Raw genomic sequence first — 24,733 nt, forward strand, 5'->3', positions numbered from 1 at the left:
GTGTGTGTGTGTGTGTGTGTGTGTGTGTGTGTGTGTGTGTGTGTGTGTGTGTGTGTGTGTCATCATTTCCTAAAAAAAAACAACTCGTTCAGTTCAAACCAAATTTGGCACACAAATTCTTTATATAGAAGTGATAAGCTTTTGGTAAACATCTCAAATATTAAGAGGTATTTTCATAAATAAGAATTTTCGGTAATTGGACAATATCGTAATTGTGCATGCTTTACATTTCATATGATTTCATACATACATTGATTGTAACAAAGCACATATTGTATAAAGACATTGCTATAGCCATACTGAGTAATTTACATAATAAATGTATGCTGATAATAGCCTTTACACTAGTGATGAGCCGTAGCTTGCAATAACTTGATTTTCAAGCACTGAACTAATACGGTATTACATCTTATACTTGCATGATAAATTATTTTCTGTTATTATGCAATATCAAGATTGCCAGCTTCAGATTTCATATACAAGATTTATTTTAAAATAGCTTTAAAACATACAGTACCTTATTGAAGCAATTGTATCAAATTATATAGAGCATATTGTATATAGTAACACTAGGGCGGTGCTCCATTCAACAATTTTCCAAATTTATTTGGACGAATAAAGGTTATAATTTTCAGACTTTTGATGCAATAAATATAATTTTGAAGATGGCGACATTCTCGGTGTATAAAGCAAGAATTTTTGGACGAGGACAAATAACGAGCGACGAAATATTGTATGACAATTTATATAATTTGGTACATACTCTGATAACAAAATACATGTGCGTTTATTCTCTATAGCCAGTTGATGCACGTTGTAAATGTTGATGAGTTATTTGCATAAAATTTACAAGTTAAATGATATACCGTCATGTATGGTAGCTCAGAATTGAAGGCCAAAAAAAGAGAAAGAATTATTTCTGGTCAGGACATTTTGTCTAAAGTGGTCCGACGACGCGATTTAAAAAAATCTCAACAAACCTGTCACTCAATCTACTACATGTATTTATGGTAGTTACTGTTCCTTGTTTTTGTACTTTAGAGCAAGTGTGTGTGCTTGTTCATGATTGACTCTGCAGTTGTCTTCAATGAAGTAGAGAGGGTTATTTTGTGCCCCCCCCCCCCCCAGATCTGCAGACTGCATGGGCTGGACGAACATGAAAAAAAGACAGACGCGAGGGTATTTAAGTGATGCGCGCGCTGACCAGTCTACCAGAAATAATTCTTTTTTAGCCTGAGAGAACTCATCGAAAAGCCTGAGTAAGGTATTCAGTTTTACATCTATGGTTTTCGTGGCCAAAGTACAGTGCATTCCATAAGATGGTACAGATATAAGCTAGTTTGAACACGAACATTGTTTATATTTGGATATTTGTACGTGTTGACATGTCTTGCTATTTTCTATATAAACTTCCACCGTTTTCTTTGTAAGCCAATTTAACCCGTGTAGTAATTTCGGTCGACTAAATCACGGCAGAGGCTTGTTCTTGTCCGGCTGATTTTTCTGGTGTCAAAGATCGGACAGTGCCGGACATGCCATCGTTATTGACGACGTCATTGTAAGCTGGTGGGTAGGCAGGGGCAGGTGTTGTCATACCATTGGTGGTTGCCATAGGATACGTCGAATTGGAAGGGTGTTGCTGTACTGGTGAAACATTGCCATCGTCTTGGATTGTCACATGAGCTGGATCAATAGTTTGGGGTTGATGGGGTTGAAGGCATCCTTCCAGGAGAGCTGTATTGACGGTATTTACCAAACATGGCAAACGAATGATATCGATCACCCAACCGACACCAAATACACCCAGGGTAAAGAAGTAAAGACAACCCCATCCGGGTCTATCCAAGTAAAACTGATGAAGTCCTAGAAATCCAAAAGAAAAAGAAAGAAACGAAGGAGACTGGTTATGAGTGTAGAATCTCAAGCATAAATAACGAGTGTACAGTTTATGAGATAAAACCGTAATGTGTATGTTGAAGGTGTCTCCAGCTTATTTTGATATTAACATATTTATCATCTCCTCCAACCATACATTAATGCCAAAGTCACTTAATCCAAGACAGGAGATTCTAAACTACACGCTGTTGAGATGGATCATCAGATGGCTCAAACAGTTTGATATTGCCAAATTAATTTAGCCATTTGATGATCGTAAAAACCTGAAACTCTTGACTTATGGTTTAGGACCTACTACTTTCTTGGATTGAGTCTATAATGCTCTTCAACTAATTGATATTGCATATGGAGCTCTGCTCTCTCCAGTGATGAGACCCCTTCACCAATATATAGAATTCTCCATGGACGGCACTTATTTTACAAGTTGTTCCTCACATCAAAAGAAATCTGATAGGTTACTATCAACATACATTTTCACATTCTCGTGGTCAGCCGAGGTTATTTTGCCATATAGTCGACTATCGCAAAGTTTGGAATGCATGTAAATGGTAAGCAGTCTAAGCAGACCATACTATGGTCAGATTAAATCTGAGTAGAGACTAGATTGAAAGATCTGCCGTTGGGGGCGCTTGTCTCATCCTTTGCTCTACAAACGGGGAGAGATTTAGACTGTAAGATACGTCGTGACGTTTCGCCCTCACCGGCCTAGGGGTTGGCCGATGTTTGAGGGCGCACCGTCACGGCGTACCTTACAGACTAGGAGAGATTGGGAGACGCTCGCGACGATGTATTTAAAGCGTATGATTAAAGTATATGTATAGACAGACGTCCTAAAACTATAACACATACAGGAATGTTCACATTCATTTCAAGGAAATTAAAGCATCAGGCTAGGCAACCAACACAAAAAAACCCCTGTGCTGTCGAGGAGAACTTTGCTAACATTTCGTGTCAAAGCTAGTGTACGTCAAAATTAAGCCCCTTGCTCTTTTCAACCATAGATCTATGAAAGCCAGTAAGGGACATTTTGTTTTTATGTCCTGATCAGCAATATATTTTATGAAATGTGGACATTCTAATGCATGCGCTCTGACGTTGTAACAAAACACACATCAGCATGCAAGTTATCGGCTCTTTGATAAAACATAAGTAAATAGAAATAAATAAATAAATAAATAAATAAATAAATAAATAAATAAAAATAAAATGTATTTGGGGCGTTGATTCTACATGACCACGTCTCTAAGCTTTTTACGGAGCTTTTTAGTCCAGCCTTCGAAATGTATGCATGAAGCGAGGTATATACTTCAGTGAGTTTTCCCTTATCATTCTACCTCTATGGTTGAGACTGATTATAAGGGTGTGTACGTGTTACATCGAACCATAGACCCTCCACGTCTATGATCGAATATGTGCACAAAGTGATGACATGTCCATGACCTCTGAACTCTCTGACAATACTGTCAACTTTATCAGCTGCCAATCTTCATTGATTATGTAAGTAACACAAATTACTAAAACAGCAAAGTACCGCTATGAATTGTGCAGCGTTTATTTTCCTTGTAGTTTTTCACACACAAAAATACATTGTGCGTCACACACTTTTGTTCTACGAAAACGTATCATTCGTCATTTTCCAATTTTATCAGAAAATAATTCTATACAACGTTGAATAAAGTTTTTTTTTTTTTTTTAAAAGTAAAAAACACTTACCCAACCAACCACAGGGAATACACAGTATATAAGCCTCTTCTAAACGTCTGTGAGGAGGAGAGTGGAACCCGTACGCTTTGTCTTGGCTCTCCTTATTGACACGGCTAACCAGCCACGGCATACGAAGTATATCGAACACCCAGCCGACTCCAACTAGACCCAGAGTAAAGAAGTATACTGCTCCCCACCCAGGGCGCTTAAGGTAAAACTGGTGGAGACCTAGCCAACCGAGAGGTATAGCAAGTATATACGCCTCAGCTAGGCCCCTTTTTGGTACATCAACGATAACATTTTGTAAAGGTGCTTGGACGTGTGTCGTTGCAGGGTTTGTCTCCAACAACTGTTTGTCGTTTACCGATGCCATGCTAATCTAACCTGCTGTCACTGATGAACGACGTTATATTAATGATGTCGGTTTATAAACTTGATAAATATCACGGATCACGTCACTGCGTTCTCTCAGAACGCCAAACAGTGATCTGGGCTGCAAACTATCTCGTGATAATGACATCACCTGGTAAAATGTAAATTTACATTCATAGTGTTCTTACATGTTACCTCAGACCACTACCCTCTACTGTCTATGGTTTTACTCTTCTTATGTAACTACTTTCTAAACAATGCTTTCAATCTACTAGTATTCGCATATAGTAAATTACCATAGACATTGTCTCATACGTGGATGAACGTAACCATAGACCCTGAAGTCACGTCGACGTCCATTCGTCCATATCTTGCAGTCACACAACAACGCATACACTTCTGAATCTACATAATATCGAAAGTAAAAACAGACTTGAAAACTCTAGTTCTAGTTTACAAATTTTGACCAAAAACGTTCTTGCAATAAAAAAATATTGCTTTAACCAGATTCTTTGGCCTAATTTCCGTATCAAATATGGCATAAATAACTTTATCATGAACACTCCGGGAGGCTTCATCTACATTCCCCCATTGATTTCCATACCAATATACCTCACATCAAATACCAAGGCATTCAGGCCAGCTTTTTGGCTTTGAGTTTGTACGCACGCACGCACGCACCCACAAACACACTGTCGTATCACCTAGTACTATACTACCTATAGGTTATGCCAAAATTAAGGTACGCTGTTAGCTACGTCGTGTAACTCCGCCCTCATCGGCCAGCTCTATCCGACTGTGAGGGCGCCCCATTACGGCTTACCTTACAGGAGAGTACTAGTGGTAGTATCGACTGAGTACTGTAATTTTTGGGACCTTTACAAGATCCAGACACCATTACAAACATCTCACACATTAAATGACTAAACACAGTTGTTTTCAGTACCAGATATTCACATTTAATGTCACAATACAAAGACATCTCTGTAAATCCAATCATGTCCCTACAACAAATACAGATATGGCCTATAAACAATTCTATTACCTTCAATTATTTGAACACATTTCAACATGCACATTTGATCACATGCAAAGTATTTACATAAATTGTGTTTTCATCATTTTAGCTTATAGTGATATTATTTGATTATCTGCATTGGAAGTGTCCGTAGAATGTTTTTTTTTTATCACAGAGTATCATTTGCAGCGAAAGTAGTCAGTCTAAAATATACACGCAAAATTATACTATCATCAATAATCTCTGTTAGCTGTATTAATGTTGCAAAGAAAACACCACGCATACTGTTTGGATATCTTTTAGGTGGTTTAACATGTTTGGTTTACAACAAGTATTGATATGGTACCCAGTACACCTTAATAAAAGAACTGTATATCAATTCTGCATCGTTAATGAGACAAGTGTTTTTCTGTTTCTCTTTCAACAATATGTGTTGCCATGGTTATTGCACGGTGTTTTTTCAATAGGCTTAATTTTAGTTTGCAAGCATTGCTTGAAGTACAGTTCATCACATTGGACAGTGGGAAAACTCAAATACACATATACATATATATTTTCTTATGTTCTATGTCTGCTTGATTGTTGAAACTTAAGAAATTGCTGCTCACCCGTGATTCAAGTAATTTCTATTCTAGCATTCTACTCAACATTTACACAAAACAATGGTTTTTGACAAAATCTCATATTCATCATTGCTGTGTGATTTACACTCGTTTGATGACTCTCTCTTCAGTTTTTTTTCTATGATCAAAAAGATTTGCAATTTGTGGGAGATCTTACTTCAAAGTGCCACTGAATCGCAAACCTTTCAATTGGGATCTATTACAAGTCACCAGAATGACCACGTACGAAAACGAGTTTCAAAATATTGACATGAACATGTGATATTGGAATACTAGGGGCAAAGTATGTCCTGTTTCAGAACTTACGAATACAGAGTTTATGCTTAATGTTTGTTTACTAGGTTTTCACAATGACGAAAGTGTCTCATTTTACCACTTGTTATTAAAAATACACGACCACAATGTAATGTGACAGATATCAATGTACAGTGAAAATAGGTTGAGAGCCGAGAAAATCATTTCATGTACTTTCTACTAATTTCATATATATGATCTAACATTGACTGTATATACTCAAATCTGATAGTGATAAGAGGTAAGAACACAATTCAAACTGTTCACTGACCACAAACATTCCTATCGCCACGTCACATCAGACACTGCCTACCACGATCTATTTGAAACATAATTACAACATGAGTATGATCTAATTCTCTCTTCTTTTTTTTTACAGAAATGTACATTTTCAGACAACATAACTTTGCAGTCCTGATATTCATTTGATTCTATCTCACAAAGTATTTGAACATTAAAGTTGGTGAGTTCATTACAGCAAATATTACTATTTTTTCACCATCTTTACCGATGAAAGACAAACTAAAACTCCCCTACCATCTACCTAGATCTAAATTTACCATCATTCTGAACTTTGGACAAAAAAAATGAAACAAAAAAGCACTAATCAATTTAGTAGAACTCATACATCTTAAATAACATATATACTATATTACTATATGCATGTTTGCTGGTCCCCCAAAAGTTTAAAATCCCCCCCCCCCCCCCCCCCCCCCCTCCCCTCCCCTTATTCCTTGGAACATGGAATGTCTTTTCTCATTCCAACCATAATTATCTCCAGCAAAACTCCAAAATAATCTATTGTGTTGCTATGTTTCTCAAAAGTCAAACTTTGACAAACAAGTGATTCACTTTAAGCCAAGTCGTGAGTTCAGGAAGATATGAATATTACACAGCAGCAAAAATCAAAATCTTTCAATTTTACATTTCAATATTGTAAAATGGAAATCCATTTGCATGCCTCAAATTAATGTTAGTTTATTTTCCATCTGCATACTTGTTTCACCATTACCCCCCCCCCCCCCCCCATTCCCTTCAATTTAGGATATCTTGACTTTTCCCTTTCGAGAAAGTAAAATGAGAAAACAGGGGTGTGTGGCTTTCAATCATGAAAAGATAAAAGTAAAAGTGAACTCTCCTCTGACAGTGGTCACTTAATTGGCTGTATATAAATATATACAGTATTCCATAACTTGCATAAAATGAATACACAATTCACTGTTATATGAGTTGTTATGAATCGACATCATAGGGTTGGTTTTCATCTTCTAAAATAATTCATTGGCCAGAGTTTATAATTGTGTACACAATCAACATCTATCTTCATTGTCACTCATGATGTCTCTACTTCAAGTTACCCATCTGTGCTCGTGATGTCTGAAATGAACAAAAGATTATGGGAAATTAGTTTTGTACATAGTACTAGTAGTGTTTGACACTAAGCTTACAAATGATAAGAAAAACACTTACTGAGCTGAAGTACCTTTGCCTTACGAACAATCAAGATAGAAACATTCTTTTAGAAGAACGAAACAAAAATTCTTGGTTTACTGCCCTCAATTGTCAGTAACACGTATGTATTCCTGAATTGTATTCTTGAATTGGTAGGGTTAGGGATTCCTAGATTTGGGTTTAGGTACTGGCTGCATCATACATGACTATCCTCCAGTCATGTTTACCATACTAGTCAATAACTGTCTCGCCTATACATAGACTCGAAGGACTACTGCTATCAATCTTTTTGCTATCCTAACTGACTATTTTTATTTTGAATTCCGCTCTCCTTCCTCGTCTACGATGATAGCACTGTCTTAATTCCACTGGTCTTAGAAGCCATGCCCCGGCTACACACATAACGTGTGCAAAATAATATTGAAATTTGAATAGAATACAAGGTATGTAATTAGAGTGAGGTCACATTTCCATGATAACACCTAACTGTGGATTTACCATGTGAGCTGATGGCACGATTTAAACATGTCTTACTATGTATTTGACCAATAATGCCATTTTAGACTAGTGGGACACAGCTATCATTGTAGATGAGACAGGACAGTGAAATTCAAAATTCAAATGTTAGTTTGGATAACAATAGAGTGGTAGTCCATTGAGTGTACATGGAGGCTAGTAACTGTTTTGAAAATGATCAAAACAGAACTATGAATACAATATTTTCACAACTTACCTGCAGGATAGCGACGATAACTCCAAATTATGAACTATGAATATAATATTTTCACAACTTACCTGTAGGATAGCGACGATAACTCCAAATTATGAACTATGAATACAATATTTTCACAACTTACCTGTAGGATAGCGATGATAACTCCAAATTATGAACTATGCATACAATATTTTGACAACTTACCTGTAGGATAGCAACGATAACTCCAAATTATGAACTATGCATACAGTATTTTGACAACTTACCTGTAGGATAGCGACGATAACTCCAAACAATCCAATGGCACTACCAAAGATTTCTACTATAAGAATTTTGACAAAGAGACTGGCATTCTGTGCATCAGCCAAGGCAGCCCCACTACCAACAATACCAACACATAAACCACAAAATAGATTGGAAAATCCAACAGTAAGTCCAGCCCCAAACATTGAGTAACCTGTATGGAAAACAAACAAAAGAAATTTGGTTTGTTGGGAGGGAAATAATTATATATATATATATATATATATATATATATATATAATCAGGAAGACTTCAGAAGTTCTCACTGTGAACACAAATAAGCAGTGCTGTGTTTGAATATTCCTTGTTTCATCCAACAGTGATGTTGATTTGTGTTAACAGTGAGATAAAATGCATTATATTATATGCTTACGTGCTATAAGTGTCTGTATTTTGTTTAAGTAATTAGTAGCTAATAAATGTGTGCTGTCCAATTAAAATTCTATAGTCACTCTGGTTTTGTCGTAACACCGTGCTGCCTAATTAAGACTCTATAGTCACTCTGGTTTGGTAGTAACATATCATGCTGCCTAATTAAGACTCTATAGTCACTCTGGTTTGGTAGTAACATCGTGCTGCCTAATTAAGACTCGATAGCCACTCTAGTTTCGTAGTAACATCGTGCTGCCTAATTAAGACTCTATAGTCACTCTAGTTTGGTAGTAACATATCATGCTGCCTAATTAAGACTCTATAGTCACTCTGGTTTGGTAGTAACATATCGTGCTGCCTAATTAAGACTCGATAGCCACTCTAGTTTGGTAGTAACATCGTGCTGCCTAATTAAGACTCTATAGTCACTCTGGTTTGGTAGTAACATATCATGCTGCCTAATTAAAACTCTATAGTCACTCTGGTTTGGTAGTAACATATCATGCTGCCTAATTAAGACTCTATAGTCACTCTGGTTTGGTAGTAACATCATGCTGCCTAATTAAGACTCGATAGTCACTCTGGTTTGGTAGTAACATCATGCTGCCTAATTAAGACTCGATAGTCACTCTGGTTTGGTAGTAACATATCATGCTGCCTAATTAAAACTCTATAGTCACTCTGGTTTGGTAGTAACATATCGTGCTGCCTAATTAAGACTCGATAGCCACTCTAGTTTGGTAGTAACATCGTGCTGCCTAATTAAGACTCTATAGTCACTCTGGTTTGGTAGTAACATCATGCTGCCTAATTAAGACTCTATAGTCACTCTGGTTTGGTAGTAACATATCATGCTGCCTAATTAATTGGCAGTAAAAGTCACAGCAAGATTTCTTCTTCCATGAAAAGCACAGTAGCTGTAACAACATTGTTTTGTCATAATTTTTGTTTTATTTGTGCGACTAATTTATGTTGATGTATTCGTTTGAAGTTTGTGATATTATTGCTTCCTATAAGCATCACACAGACTTATAATTTGCTGACAAGACTAAATGGTTCATACTTCTTCCACAGTTGTTTACATATGGACTTTAACTGTTTTTCTACTACCAATTTGTAGGTTTTTTCTCGTGTTCACACATAGAGGATTTTAAAGCTATAGTATCAACAAAGACCAATAGAGAGGTATTTCAGAATATCAGGAAGATTGACCCATTTCATGTAACAGTTCAAAATTAATGAAACTAGTGACAAGTTACAGCTACTGTGAGTCTAATTCTTATCACTAATCAATAGAGTTGGTATAGAGGCACCGTATGTGTACGTGTACTAGTAGGCATGTAGTTGATGCCTAGGCTACAACACACTGAACCTCTCAGTTCAGTTGTGCTAAAAAACTTCTACAAGATTGCTACATTGTTTTTGATACGATGTAGCAATGGTAGCAAGATATTTGGCAAGCCAGGTTAAATATGGCAATGTCAGCAAGATTTTTGTCAAGCCAGACTGTCTCCTGACTTCCATTGTTTACGAAATGTTGTAATCTTACCGGCATAATAGTTACTTCCGACTGTTATATCGTCTGTGTCTGTGTATTCTTCCAACATACCACTGATAACAATAGCCATGATGATACCATAGATAGCCACAGCTTCACAGAAAATGATACTATAAAAAAAGATAAGAATGTTTACACCAAAATATTTTAATGAAAATTTCTACTCAGTCCAAAAGATTTCCAGGAAGCGAATCCTAAATTTCCACTGACATCTCATCACATCAACATTGTCAGGGTGTACTTCAATTGAGCTATTTGACTGACATCTGTCATTGAACTTGCCCAATGAAATCATAAAACCAATCTTTCACTGTGCAATGGTTTAATAGTGTTATGTCCTACTGTCACACATACATTTAATACAGGAGATTTCATCTTAGCTTGCAAATGCGATTAAACAATGTATCAAGATCAGTGAGCGGCCTGATCACAAGGTTTCCTGTAGAGATAGACACAACAAAGATAACACACAAACATCCCTTAGGTATCCCCCTTACACAGTGTCTGCTCTGAATTTTTAACAAAAACAAATACAAATGTAACAAAATACAGAGTAAACACTGTGTAAGGGAAGTTTGTGTGTTATCTTTATTGTGTCTATCTCAACATGAAACCTTGTGATCGCTCTCACTCATCTTGATACATCATTTAATAGCATTTTCAAGCTAGGTCGAAATCCGCTGTACATACATCTTTCTTTTCTATTACAACAGGAATGATAATCACGCTGTTTATGTACTTCCTAATTTAGATATTTATGTCAACATAGAACTGAAACTTTTATAATTTTTGAACTCATTGCAACTTTCACACATCTGGAATTCTATTCTTTTGTCATGTGATTCCAGCTGTGAGTCACGTGACCAACCTAGAACATCAGACTGGTGAACAAGTCCACATGTGTGGATGGAAGTTTCAGTTTTGCTTCCACTAAATATCAATATTGTGTGTACAGTTTCAAAAGTTAAGTTCTGTGTTGATATAGTAACTTACACAGATAAGATTGTATCAATATAATATATATTTTATCTATATATTCTGGTATGCTTTACCTGATGAGATTTTTTGTTCTAATTCTTGGGGCCTTGACTCCAGCACCAACGATACTAGCTCCAGTTGTAAATATACCCCTAATGTAAGAAAACAAACATGTTATTGATGAGGATTGTCGACCAAGACAGATCAAAAGCTCAATGATAAAAAACTTTGAACTGCTTGTGTTATAACACTTGTAAATCAAAGAAATTATTCTCCAGGAAAGGACAAAAACATTCAACATACATTGATGGTAAAACAGATTTCAATGCACCCTGTATTAGTGCCAAGCACAGTTCTCCGAGCATGATTGAGTAATTAAATTTGTTTATAAAAGATTTGATAAAATTTAGCTTCTGTCCTTTTAACCATGATAGATTTGAAGTGGAAGTTGGTAGAGGAAAATGTCGTCAAATTATATATAAAGTTATCGCCCTTAAAATAATTCACATCATATTGTTTAGTCTCTCAACCTGAACCTGTCAATAGTCATGGAATATATCACATCAACAAACATATCACTTTATGATAAGATATTTTAGTATGTACACATTGAAAAAGGTAGCTACAATTGTATCTACATTTGAAAGTATTTACATGCAGGGCAGTAAAAATAGTTACTTTGGAAAGGTAAATTGGAAACAAATGTGATGCTAGATCCGTCAACAACAACCTTGATCTCGAAACCTGTAGTAGACAGATTGAAATGTTGCATTCGTTTTACCGTCCCAAAGTAACTATATTTTACTGTCCTATTGATTCTTTGAACCATGAACAATATATTCTCCATTATTTACATGTACAAATTTATCAAGTACTTATTCAAAATATTTTACCAGCTGCTATGGCCATGCCATGTCATATGATCATAAAACTTGCACACACAGATAAATACATAATTACTTGCTGTGCTATGGGCCAGGTTGGGATATTATTTGTGGATATGTAAAACTCACCATGCAGCTCCTACAACTGAGAGTGAAATGGCCAAACCAACACCAATGCTTCCCCACATGTACGGTGATAATGCTGTGAGAAACCTGTCAAGCGAAAGAAACAAATAAAATACATGAATGTTGTTAGACAGAAAACTTGTACATCATTTTACTTTTGTTTTCATTTAAATGAACTTCCTGCTGAAAAATAAAACAATGAGAAGTGTTTTCTTATGCACAAGTCAACTATAACATTTTTATGGCAATCCTCAAACCATTAGGCACACCAGTTTTTTCTTGATAGATACAAAGTTGTTATTTTCTCTATATTTTCTTCTTTTGCTATTCCATTTGAGAGAATACTATAAACCTAGATATTTTTGCTACTAGACATTTTTTTTTGCAATAATAGTCTTCTTCATCAAGTTGTCAAAGACTAATTTTCATTAATTACAAGACAAGTAGTAGTACACTGTGTACATTTACAAGAATGCATTTTAGTCCTACATAAGTTTTTCTTTTTTTCCATACGTGAATTAAGTGAAAATAAATCTTTAGCGAAAATTTCCAGGTTTACAGTAACACTTTCTCAAATACAGATCAAAATTTTATTTCATTGTCAATAGTAATTCCATTGAACATTTTCCGTACTTTGTTTCCATTGGGCACCTTTATAAAACTAATTTGCATTGAATTTCTCAAGAAATAAAGACATCTCAAAAATTCATCTGCACATTAAAACAATATTTTACCATACTTGAAAATATAAACATTAAAAAACAAACATGTATCTATCAATATGCCACTACATCACCTGGCAGTAAAGCCTGTTGACCTGAGCAGGTGAAATGTTTAATACTCGTCAGTAATAATAATTAGAACCCTTGGTCATGATATAAGAACCAATTTTTACAATATTTTACCGACCTGGTGAATTTATTCAAGAATATTCATGTACTTGGTACTAGTAGTAATTTTACTTGTAAAATTTATCTCTAAACATTCCATGCACTGTTACTACACATTATTCTTCAGTCACCGTAATTAACCAGTATCAAGTATCTAAAAATATCAACATGTTCACACGATCTTCTGTGATATTAAATTATAACCCGACACAATAAAAAAAACTAAGTCGTGTAGTAGTAGGCAACACATACATATGCTGGAATTTCACGTTGCAAGTTCAAAAATAATTTATAATATATTCACTTTCCTGTAGAGACATTTTATGAGAGCGGGAATAATGTAAAATTATTTGTTAGCTTCTCTATGGTTTACTTATATCTAGTACTGTACATTTACTCTAATAGGACTACCTAACTTTGTTCAAATGACCTCTAGTTCCCATTCAAGGTAAAAATACACCACTATCTGGTACAAAAGGCATCTGACATATTGATCTAAAAATATTGGAATTAACATACAATTTTGAATACTCTTCTCATACAAATAATTTCATTTTATAATTTACACGATGGCCGACATTTTACTGGGTTTATTAATGATATTCATAATTTCTAAATGACATTATAATAACAACGTATTTACTAAGAAGTTTCACTACAACGCAAGGACATAGATTTGAATACCTACCATGCTATATCAAATCTGTATCCTTCTCCCGATAGTAGATAGTATAAGCCTGTAAAATAAGTAGGACTGGATAAGAATACGGCATATATATTCACACATATGTACAACAGACCGTAATGACGGACGTAGTTATACCAGCAAAGGCGATGCAAAATGACGAATTTGGCCTCGCTCAGTGGTGCGGGCCTCAGATCAAAAAAATATATCGACACCTTTTTTTACAGTAAAAATTGACAATATACGTACCTATTAAGATAAGTATAAAGACGAATATCGAAAAGAGGGTGTAAATCACTGCCTGTACCCTCCCCATCGTGGTAAAATATGTCTCTGGTTTACCAAATTCTTTAAAAAATCACGAAAACATGACAGGAAATTCACTATCGACGATCAGACTAATGGTCTCGTGACCCCTGTCAGTTTGCTCGTTGCTTATCTACTCTTTAATATATGACATAATGTAAATTCGAAGTTATGGGCGATCGTCTTAAGATTAAGTTCAGATTTCCTTACTAAATACAATTTGATGGGGAGAAAAGTGTTTCCAAAATTTCCAAGTTGTTAGATAATGCAAAAGTGTTGAAATACTGTTACCAGAGGGGTACTAGGGCTTCACGAGTGATAACCAGTGGGGTGAAAATAGTTTATATAACAGCAATCAGACAATTTTTCGAAAGAAAAAAAATTAAGAGGTTAAAAAGTATTGAAAAATTGCAAAAATATATATGAAATGATTAAGTGGTAAGTGAATGCATCAAAACGGATTATTTTCGACATTTATCTAGAAAGATTGTGTCCTTTCTTTTCAGTGGGAGGTAAACAGAACAGCCATTGACATCATATGCGCATAAACGATTTGACAGGACAGGTTGTGAGTCGCCGCCTTTTTACGTTGCAGTACGCAAAATTTGTTGGTTTTTAGTCGTGTCTGCCTGAAATTTGATCAACATGGGGGTGCAAAAAGTTGGAAACGACTATCTCAACCAATCACAACCAGACAATAATGAAGGGTAGGTGTAATTACGTTATTTTTCAGTAGTCGCAGCAAAATAGTTATCGCGCCGGTCGGCCACAGTGCAGTGTACAAAACATTGATGATTGCTCAACCAGTTGCAAGAGCGCGATACGCATACTTATGCTCGCAGGACATCCATAGACAATTTTTATCATGTAGCAGTCACTTTTCCTCGTGATTTATCTTGCTTTTCTACTTGCCCAGCTAATCTCGGTGTCGTGCACGATAAGTTTTTTTTATGAAACCGTTTTGAAATACAATATACCACAACAACACAGATGTTGACATCCCATAGCTTGATACTATGGCCATGGGCTCACCAATAGATGAAGATAGAAAGACCGTGCATGGAATATTTATTTAACGTTTGTTCCATATAAATGATGCATGGAATAATACAGGTGCATATACCCAAAAACAAAATAACAGACTTACTGAATACATAAACAAAGCTTTACTGTACAGGCGTAAAAAAAAGTGTTGTCTTGGACCCATAAAGGTGGTGATACATACCTCCATGCTTTTTTGCTATGCTTGGAGAAAGTGGATTTCCATGAATATGACATTCTTCATATGGCAAACCTGAAGCAGGGAAGTTTCAACAGAAGTCTTTTACAATCTCCTAAAACAATTCCCTAAAATGCACAAATATAAAAATACTTGTGACTACACCCCCCCCCCCCCTTTTTTTTCCCCAGGAACAAATCTTACTAAAGCTAGTGCTGACTATAAAGTAGTACATATGTTTTCTGTGATCATGTGATAAGGACTCGGTTGAGTATGGAAACTTATTAAGTTTGAAATTTTTATTCAGAAGTACCAAGTTCAAGTTATCATATTCATTAATAGACATCATTATGATAATATATTACACAGTTTACGGTTTAGTACTGTAGAAACTTTGTCTACACTTGAATCTGCTGGAATTAACTGACAAATATAAACTTAGACTGATGTTAGTAAAAATATATTCAATTGGGAACACAATTCTAAAATGTAATATCAATGGTGTTAAAACTAGTATTATATGTCTAGATATACATGTAAGGTTGAATCTGTAGAACATATCCAGGGGAAGTAGAAATGCAATTTACATAGTACATGTACCATCACAAGGTTGACACATGTGACATGCACCATAACATGGTGATCACATGATAGCCAACTGATAGGTCACTGACCTCAGCCAATTATTGTTATGTAAATTAGGTGTGCTGTTAACTGTAAACTTAACTGTAAAATACATCATCAAAGATGACATTGACATTGGCATATGCAAATTAGGTTTCTTTCTTGAATCATACATTAAGTTATAATTTGACAATTATGGTTATGAGTCATTGCCTCAAAGATATTTATATTTGGTTTGAATGCAAATGAAAGCCAGTGTCTGTCTCAAGGTTGTTGAATCTCATTTAAGCAGACATGCTAATCTAATGGAAAGGCTATCTAATAAATGTGATAAAGGCAGTACATTACCTTGTAATCTGTGCCTTTCAATAGAAAAATCTAAGTATCTTGCTGTGGAGTGATTCGAGACTCAGTGAGTGTGATTACCAGAATTTTTAATTACATCATGTGTACATGACAGTTATTTCACAGCACTTTTCGTGCATGATATCAATATCTGGGTTTTTCAAGAGTGTTACTGTTACAAAAGTAATGCTCTTGTCTATTTTCTTAAAAGATTTCTTTGCAGCTGCTTTTAAGATTTATAATCAAATGTGATTTCCATAGAATGGTACATTAAATTCTTCATAGCCTTGGATTGTTCTGCCAGCAATTATTTTAGGATATAACGTCAAAAATGACTGCATTCTGAAAGGAAGAGCTTGATCTGTCATTTGACAGTAATCTATCCATCTGTTTCCGCTTGTAATTTGCTTTGTAATAAAAAGTAACTGAATTTCACTAGAAGGATTTTATATTACATAATCAAAGGCAATAATTTAGTAAGACGAGTTTGTTGTTTTTCTTGATTTTTACTGCTGAACACAACAGAATTGTACACATGTAATGAAGGGGGCTTACTAGTTGAATTGATTCCAACACTTTACATTCCTGCTGTAGTCAGCTGAAAACAACAACCTTATGTGTACGTGCCTTTGATGATAAAATATTTTGCATATATGTTACATGAAGTCTTCTGTCAAATGTTTCCTTGTTTATACTTCAAGTTCTTCTTTGTATAATGATATACTGCTGTGGAAAGACAGACACAGTGAAACTATTGTTGATATACTACTATGGAAAATCAAGCTGAAGGCAAAATAAGATAGACACAAACTAAGTAAAACTACTGTTGATACTACAGTACTATGGAAATCAAGCTATAGGCAAACTAAGACAATCTAATAGTACTATTGTTGACATACTGCTATGGAAATCAAGCACAAACTGAAAATATTGTTGCATGTATTACTAGATAGATTACACAAGTGGGTGATAGCAGTAAGCAGTACCATGGTTACGTATATGTACATGTATATGTACCCATCCTGTGAAGTGTAATCAAGATTATGTAAACACAGATGAGTGACATTGAGTGTTTCACCACCTGAAGAAAACTTGCTAAGAGAGATGTCACTCTACTGTGAATGTGCATCCATTGTATGATATACACTTGTCACTAGTTGATATCGATGTGCTGCGATAATAATTTTAGTTTGAGTCTATCTTAATTTGTCTGTAGTTTGATTTACATGGAACATGTTTTATTCACTAGATTGATAGAACATGATGTACAAGATGATGGACAACATATTCCAAGGCCACCCAAGTCTCCTAGGAGCCGTAAACAACACACTCCCAAAGTACCATGCCCAGAGACCTTTATGAAAGGGAAGGGATACAAACATGCACGCAGATATCAGAACAGTGAGTTTGTTAGGTTATACTCAATTTAATTAACTGATTAATTTACTTAGAACAAATTAATTAGGTACATGTAATTTACCCTGAACAAATTAATGGGGTACTGGATGATTGCCCTGTTGATCTTTGTATCTGCTCTTTGGAGTCTTAAATATTCTGTGTACATCTAATGAATATTCATATGTGCTAAGACCCATGAGGCAATGGTGTATCAATGAAAGAACAAAATAGAGGTGAAACCGAGTTTCAATTTGGTGTTTCTTGGCAACCAAGTGAAAATTATCATGTGATGTGAAATCATAAAATGATTCTCTGGAACCCAAAGTTTCTTGAGTGCAGCATTCTGCTTAAAGATATATTTCTGTTTAGTAGATGTCAAAATACATGTAACATGAAAACTGTCACCAGACACCATGTTGAACTCATTTAATTACTGCATGTCAAAAGCTCAACATTCAGTATCAGAAATGAATACTCACTTCCTTGTAATAAATCAACACTGAATAAATGTATAAGAATATAGTACTGTCAAGCCTGTATGTTGAGTCAGATAACCAAGTCTCTTGGCTACAATTCCTTAACTGTAGCAAAACACTGCTCCATGGCTACCAGGGTACTATAAAGTGTTGACTGGTTTCAGATTATTCTGCTCTCTAATGATAGCCAAATTTTGTTACATTGGGAGTAAAAATGATAAAGACTGGCATTTCTTGTCAGTCACCACATAGTAAGGGATAGGGGAACGTCAAATATTGGTACATCACTAGAAATTTGTGTGTATCAGTCACGATTCTGTGGCTCATCAAATTGGCTTAGAGGACACACTGGTTTCAGAGGCTCTTGAAGAAATTCTCTTTAGCATGTATTAATAATGTATGCAATCCATTTCACAGCGTGTTATCTATTAGATATGGTGGATTATGAGGAATTTGGTGAAGTGAACATCAATGATTTTATGGCATCTAACCAGACTGTGTTTGGTGAACTCATGACAAATGAAGAAGGCATGAAGGTATGTTAATGGTACTGAATGTGTTTTGTAGACACACCATAAGAAGATGAAAGTTACAAGTTTCACACAATTTTCAAAGGTGCAGCGCCTATAAAACGTCTGTGCATGGTAGTTAGGAGTTCAGTTAAATGAAATACCATTATTATGGGTCATTGTCACCCCGTCACCAAACAAAGGAATTATGTTTGTCATGACAATGTAAGTTTTTATAAATAGACAGTCCATTACTATAGTATTATAATTAAAGATGTCATTCCCAATAGATAGTGTTAATAGTTTAATGGCTGAGTTTATTCATTTCTCTCTCTGTATTTGCAAATAAAATTTGCTTAAAATGCCATTGTAAATATGTTTTTCCTCACAGTAAGAAATATGTTTTCCATGGGTCAGATTTTATCATGCATGGTCCCCAACTACGAAAAATATGTCTCTCAATAGATAATGTTAATAGTTTAGCAGCTGTGTTTATTCAATTGTGTCTGTGTATTTCCACATACACTGCTCTAAATACCACTGTATAAATATGTGATCCCTTCATAAAATTAAGAGAAATTATGTTTTCTATGGCTGGATTTTTATTTTCTATGGTTCCCTTCTAAGGTACTATGGAAAATATAGCTCCCAATAGATTGCTAATATTTTGGGAGCTGAGTTTATTCAATCATGTCTGTGTATTTGTAAATAAACTTTGTTCTAAATACCACTGTATAAATAAGCTAATCAAAGCTCAATTTATGACCTCATAAACTTAAAAGGAATGTTTACTATACACTGATCAATATGTTGTATGTTGATAATGATTATGTGTACTTAATTTGAAATTCACATTATTAGGGAAATACTACTGTAACAGTAAAACTACTCCTGTCAAGTAATAATGACATAATTTATGGGCCCTCATCCCATATGTATACTAATACATGTACAGCATTCTTTATTGTCTGTGTTATTAAAAATGAATTGGGGAATTTGTCTTTTTGGTTACTCAGGACTTGTAATTCCAAATTTATGTAAATAACAGTGCTTGTACAGTATGAAACAAATTATTACACACATTAAAAACAATGGTCATAAATCACCAAGTGCAGTGAGAGAATAAGTTCAGTGTCTACCATGATAGAGTACTAATAGTTCTACAGTCTTAGGTTGCTCAAAACTGTCTTCCGATTTGCTCTACACTTTACTTTGAACTTGAAGTATGTACATGTATATTAAAAAGTTATTGAGTTGATAAATCTCATTTTAATAAAAAAAATTGTCAGTTGTATGCACACAGCTGTAAAATATGCTGGCACAGTATCAGCCATTGTTAGAAATACATCTGATCAATAATCTAAATAAAGTCGTAAAAACTGGTTCAGTTCACAAAATAGCTACATATTTGATATATTTATTGCATTGCCCAGCCTCTGGCCAATAGAAAACAAAAAAATACACAAACAGAAAAATGAAGGTTGCATAAACTTAGAAGTCTGATAATTAGATCAATTCACTTCGGAGTGTTTTAAAAAAAAATTTGAATTGTAATTTTTTAACAAATATTTTAATAATTGTAACTTTTAAGTGTTTCTCATTGTGAAATTATTAAATACAAATTTATATAAGGATATCAGAAGTTTGAGTTTGTTTGTTTGTTCGTTCGTATCAGTCTTGTAAGCTTTAATATCGAAATTTGGTTTGACCAAGAATTCTATTGAAATTCTTGCAATGGCTGCTGCGGATGTTTATTTTAGAAAAGGGAATTACTTAGACTCTCTCACCAGTCCTCAGGAGTATCATTAAAAAGGCTGATTTGTATGTACCGATATCTAACGCATAATTGTACTCGAATGTCCTGGTACCGTGGCCCCTCATCGACTACTTAGGGCTAATCATTACGTGTTACTGTGATGTCCCGGGACATCGCAGTAACACAGAATGTTGCAGTATTAAACACGTCATCAAATGATTAACCCTATGTAGTCGATGAGGGCCTGTGTGCCCTGTAAGCCAATTTGACGTGCCACTGACGCACACAATTTCTAGTGATGCACAAAAATTTGGTGTTCCCCTATCTCTTACAAGAAATAACAGTTTTTCTCATTTTGACTCACAACAAAATTTGGCTATCATTAGACTCGGGCACACTGAATTGAGGGCCCCAGTACAAGGCTATTCTAGTACAATTATTCGGTAGATATTGATACATACAAACAGCCTTTTTAATGATGTTCTCGAGGATTGGTGAGAGAGTCTAGGAACTACTAGTAGGACAAGAATATTTTAGAGTGTTTTCTGTGGAGTTGCTGTCATGTTGACAGATACACCTTGATTCTTTCTGTAATTGTGCGCCTCCTTTAATAAGCAGTACGTAATGCAAAATGCAAATGTTTATGTACAAAATTAATTGCTATCAAATAATTTGATGCAAAGAAATATTATAATTCATGATTAAGTTTGATACATAATCTCGAACCATGGTTGATAAAATTGGCTAATAATCTGTGATGTGTGTTGTTTCTTTATCAAATTAATTATTATAATTTATAGTGGTCTATTCTGCAATTTTCTTGACTTTTGCTTTCATTGAATCATTAACATTTTGGCATGTAGTAAGTCATGCTGTGTATAAATAACATTTAGTTCTCTGAGTTGAAATAGGGCAAGGTTACAGAAATTCATTATTACTGGATGCCTTGTCAATTTTGTAGTCAAACAATTCCTAATATAACATCTGTCACTTTATCTTCTTTTCTGTAGGACATTTATCACCAACTTGTAAGTTGTAACAGATACTGTTAAACTTTGTTGTTGCTCTGTCAAAAATGAGCAATAACAGGAGGGGCACTATGAGTGTCCTGATGATCTCCTGAGGGGCACCTTGTGTGTTCTGATGACTTTGAGGGGCACCTTGTGTGCTCTGATGACCTCCTGAGGGGCACCCTGTGTGCCCTGATGATCCCCTTTTGTAAATTAATTGTAGATTTGGAATGATTTAATTAATCATCCTGAAGAAGAACAGGAATGCTATCTAATGAGTCTTGAAGGAAAAGGAGAAGACTTGCCTAAAACTAATGATGAGAAACCACCAGAAAGTGATGATAAGGAACCTGCTGATAAACGAGCAGGTATGAATTTTCTTTCCTTTCAATGTAAAGGTTTGAATAACATTTTGCCTACTTTCACAGGTTTCAACATGTTTACAGACAGAAATAAGAGTGTACGGTTAGCATTATTTGTACGTGATGAGAAAATACTCTTGAGATAGTATTTTATGTTTTGTGTCTGAGGATGATCGATTTATTTATTGTTTGTTTGAAAACGAATCAGAAAGAGCCTTGTTGGGGATATTTTAATGGTTTGAAATATGTGTAATTTTTTTTTACTTCTTTGTCTTGACCAGATTGATATAATATATGGCAAAATTATATTATTTCCCATACTAAATGTTTATTTATAATACTAGTATACAACTTATAAAGACAGAAAAATGTTTCTGATGAACAGTCCCTGTAATGTTTTCTAATGTTTTGATTATAAAAATGGACTTACTCGAGAGTACCGAGACAATCCTGGTCAGTGTAAGTTTGTAATTATTAAGTACTTTTTCACTTACAGAGCACCCTGCTTTTACTCCAGATCAGTGTTTCAGGAGAATCAGTGGTAAACTGAAGGCTTTACTTCATAGGAGACATCTTCCAAAGGTTTGTACTAACTTCAAATGAATCTTTCTGTACACAAGCATCAGGTGCCCATGCTAGATAAAAACTACTGAACAAGTTAAACAGTGTTTATCTCAATAAAAGAGAAGAAAGAGTGCAGTGGTATTCATAGAACATTTTACAAACGAGCTCGAGCTCGACACTTTTCATGAGCTGGCTGAGGTGCCGAAATTAGCTGAAGCACAGGGGATTAAGGGGGCAAGTATTTTCGCAACTTTTCTAGCCAGTGTGCATAATATTTAGAGGTATGAATGCAATTTCATTTTCTTTTATGGCAAAACAAACATAATAAATGAAAAAAATTATCAACCTTTGCATGTACACTTTAAGTGTACAGGGCTAGGAATATACATGGTTGTATCCAGTACAAATACTGTAAGTTTTAAGAGTTTCAATGTTTCCAGGCTCCCAATTATTAATTTCAAAATAATGCTCTGTATATTAACTTACATATTAATAACCATTATTACAGGGTACTTTGGAAATGTTGGAGGAGGACGTGTTGTATTGGTTCAGTATGTGTCCTGACTCTGTATATGTAACCTTACTGCCAAGTAGTTATGATAGATTACTTCTACATGCTGTCTGTCAGTATCTGGACCTGTACTCTATGAGTAAGTAAACACATTTATTTAACAATTTTAACTTCTAAAGAGAAGTATTTATGATCCAAGCAATCTGTCAGTACCTGTATCTCTGCTAGATGAGTTAATAAAACACCAACAAACAACAACCATAGACTACCTAATAATGGGTTAAGTGAATATATCTGTATCTGTACTCCATGTGCAAGTAAAACATCAACAAAAGAATCACATTAGACTATCCCATGTAGTGAAATGAATCTTGGATTTGAGGAAAAGTGAAAGGGCAATGTGTATATGAAAGTATGTTTCTTGAGATTTTGTTGTGGCATGTATAATGTATTTGCTGACAAACGTATTATTGATTATCAACTACATCACTTGAGTTGTCATAAGATTAAAATGATCCAGGTGAAGATTTCCTTTCATGAACTTTGGTGAGGAAAAGAATTTGTGGTTCTAAGTTAGATCATCATTCGGGGTAGATTGACCATATATTTGATTCCCATGGGTACGTATGTAGCTGTAAACATTTTCAGTGCAAGGTAATTTCCTTATTTTATTTTTACAATCCTAAAGGTGCACATTTTAAAATTTGCTTTGTTTTAGGTGATGAATGTGAAGGAATTCGTCACACCGAGGTCGTCAACAAACAGATGGAATTCCTACCTCCTGAAGTGAGACTCTCCCAGTATCTTGAACGCTTCAACTGGTGACACACCTTGTGAGCTGTCTGATAATAATCAACATTTAATTTATTGAAGTGTAAATGTACTGAAATAATAGTTTATCAATGTATGTAATACAAAGTGTTGAATATTGTCCATGACTGTAGTGTTAGTCTTCCAAAAACTTTCTGAAGTGGATCTATTTTAATCGGAATGAAAGAAGTATTGGAGTTTTGTAAAATGTAGTTGGCCTTTAAAATGTTCTATGTTTAGTACTTTTAGTGATTGCACTGTTTGTGACATGGTTATAACTTATTGTCATTACTGAGATCAGACTCTCTCACAGTCCTTGGGAGCGTCACTTGCAGAAAGGGCTGTTTTGTATGTACCGATATCTGCTGCATAATTTATACTTGAATATCCTTGTACTGTCTGCCCTCATCGACTACATAGGGCTAACCATTCATTGATTATGCAGTAGATATCGGTACATATATACATACATACATACATACATACATACATACATACATACAAAACAGTCCTTTCTGTTAGCAACGCTCCACAGGCTGTGAGAGAGTCTGTACTGATATGTGTTTGTTCATTTTTTCTACCGTGATGTAGAAGATGGGAAACTGCAGTAAATCAAGAAGAGCAACAAATCTTTCTCACAAATATATTTTAGTTCGTAGCAGTGTATGTATTTGTGAAATTTGTAGACATACATATACTGCTGATGTACAAGAAGGGTCAATATTTGAGAGATGTTAATATACAAGGTACATTAGAATAGTGCTCAAATTTAACCTGTACACGGTAAACAGATTCAGCCAAGTGAAAAGTGAACTGTTTTAGCTACAATTTTGTATTGATTTCCAGTGGTCTAACAGACTACCAGTAACCACTTTATAAGTTTGGTAGTCTATACCTGATATTTAGTAATCTACATGTATTCAGTCTGGACAACAGCTGACTTCAATCCTGTAGAAGATGTTGATACTGCACA

General features: G+C 34.9%; 2 protein-coding genes across 2 annotated transcripts; one reads left to right on the forward strand and one right to left on the reverse strand.

Annotated features, from left to right (window-relative positions):
- Window positions 1-6,634: 6,634 nt before the first annotated feature.
- On the reverse strand, window positions 6,635-14,281 carry LOC144436278 (V-type proton ATPase 21 kDa proteolipid subunit c''-like). The gene is made up of 7 exons (XM_078125025.1): window positions 14,120-14,281; window positions 13,874-13,922; window positions 12,299-12,382; window positions 11,360-11,437; window positions 10,299-10,417; window positions 8,341-8,531; window positions 6,635-7,284 (listed from the first exon to the last, which is right to left on the reverse strand). Exons 1-7 carry the CDS (start codon window positions 14,184-14,186, stop codon window positions 7,252-7,254), a joined length of 621 nt encoding a protein of 206 aa, XP_077981151.1. The 5' UTR covers window positions 14,187-14,281; the 3' UTR covers window positions 6,635-7,251.
- Window positions 14,282-14,690: 409 nt separating this feature from the next.
- LOC144436745 (R3H domain-containing protein 4-like) lies at window positions 14,691-24,143 on the forward strand. Its single transcript, XM_078125602.1, has 7 exons — window positions 14,691-14,883; window positions 17,614-17,765; window positions 18,656-18,774; window positions 21,737-21,881; window positions 22,372-22,457; window positions 22,948-23,089; window positions 23,669-24,143. The coding sequence occupies exons 1-7, from the start codon at window positions 14,822-14,824 to the stop codon at window positions 23,773-23,775; spliced, it is 813 nt and encodes a 270-aa protein (XP_077981728.1). The 5' UTR covers window positions 14,691-14,821; the 3' UTR covers window positions 23,776-24,143.
- The last annotated feature ends 590 nt before the right edge of the window (window positions 24,144-24,733 follow it).

Source organism: Glandiceps talaboti, chromosome 6 (genome assembly GCF_964340395.1).
Source record: "Glandiceps talaboti chromosome 6, keGlaTala1.1, whole genome shotgun sequence".
Lineage (NCBI taxonomy): Eukaryota > Metazoa > Hemichordata > Enteropneusta > Spengelidae > Glandiceps > Glandiceps talaboti.

Bases quoted from the DNA above. Each gene is read 5' to 3' on its own strand.
- LOC144436278 (XM_078125025.1), bottom strand. From the start codon at position 14,186: ATGGGGAGGGTACAGGCAGTGATTTACACCCTCTTTTCGATATTCGTC. The intron at 10,418-11,359 runs GTAAAGCATACC...CTTTTTTTATAG, and splicing joins AGAACAAAAAATCTCATCAG to TATCATTTTCTGTGAAGCTG. The intron at 7,285-8,340 runs GTAAGTTGTCAA...TGTTCATTTCAG, and splicing joins TTATCGTCGCTATCCTACAG to ACATCACGAGCACAGATGGG.
- LOC144436745 (XM_078125602.1), top strand. From the start codon at position 14,822: ATGGGGGTGCAAAAAGTTGGAAACGACTATCTCAACCAATCACAACCA. The intron at 18,775-21,736 runs GTATGTTAATGG...AATTAATTGTAG, and splicing joins CAAATGAAGAAGGCATGAAG to ATTTGGAATGATTTAATTAA. The intron at 23,090-23,668 runs GTAAGTAAACAC...GCTTTGTTTTAG, and splicing joins TCTGGACCTGTACTCTATGA to GTGATGAATGTGAAGGAATT.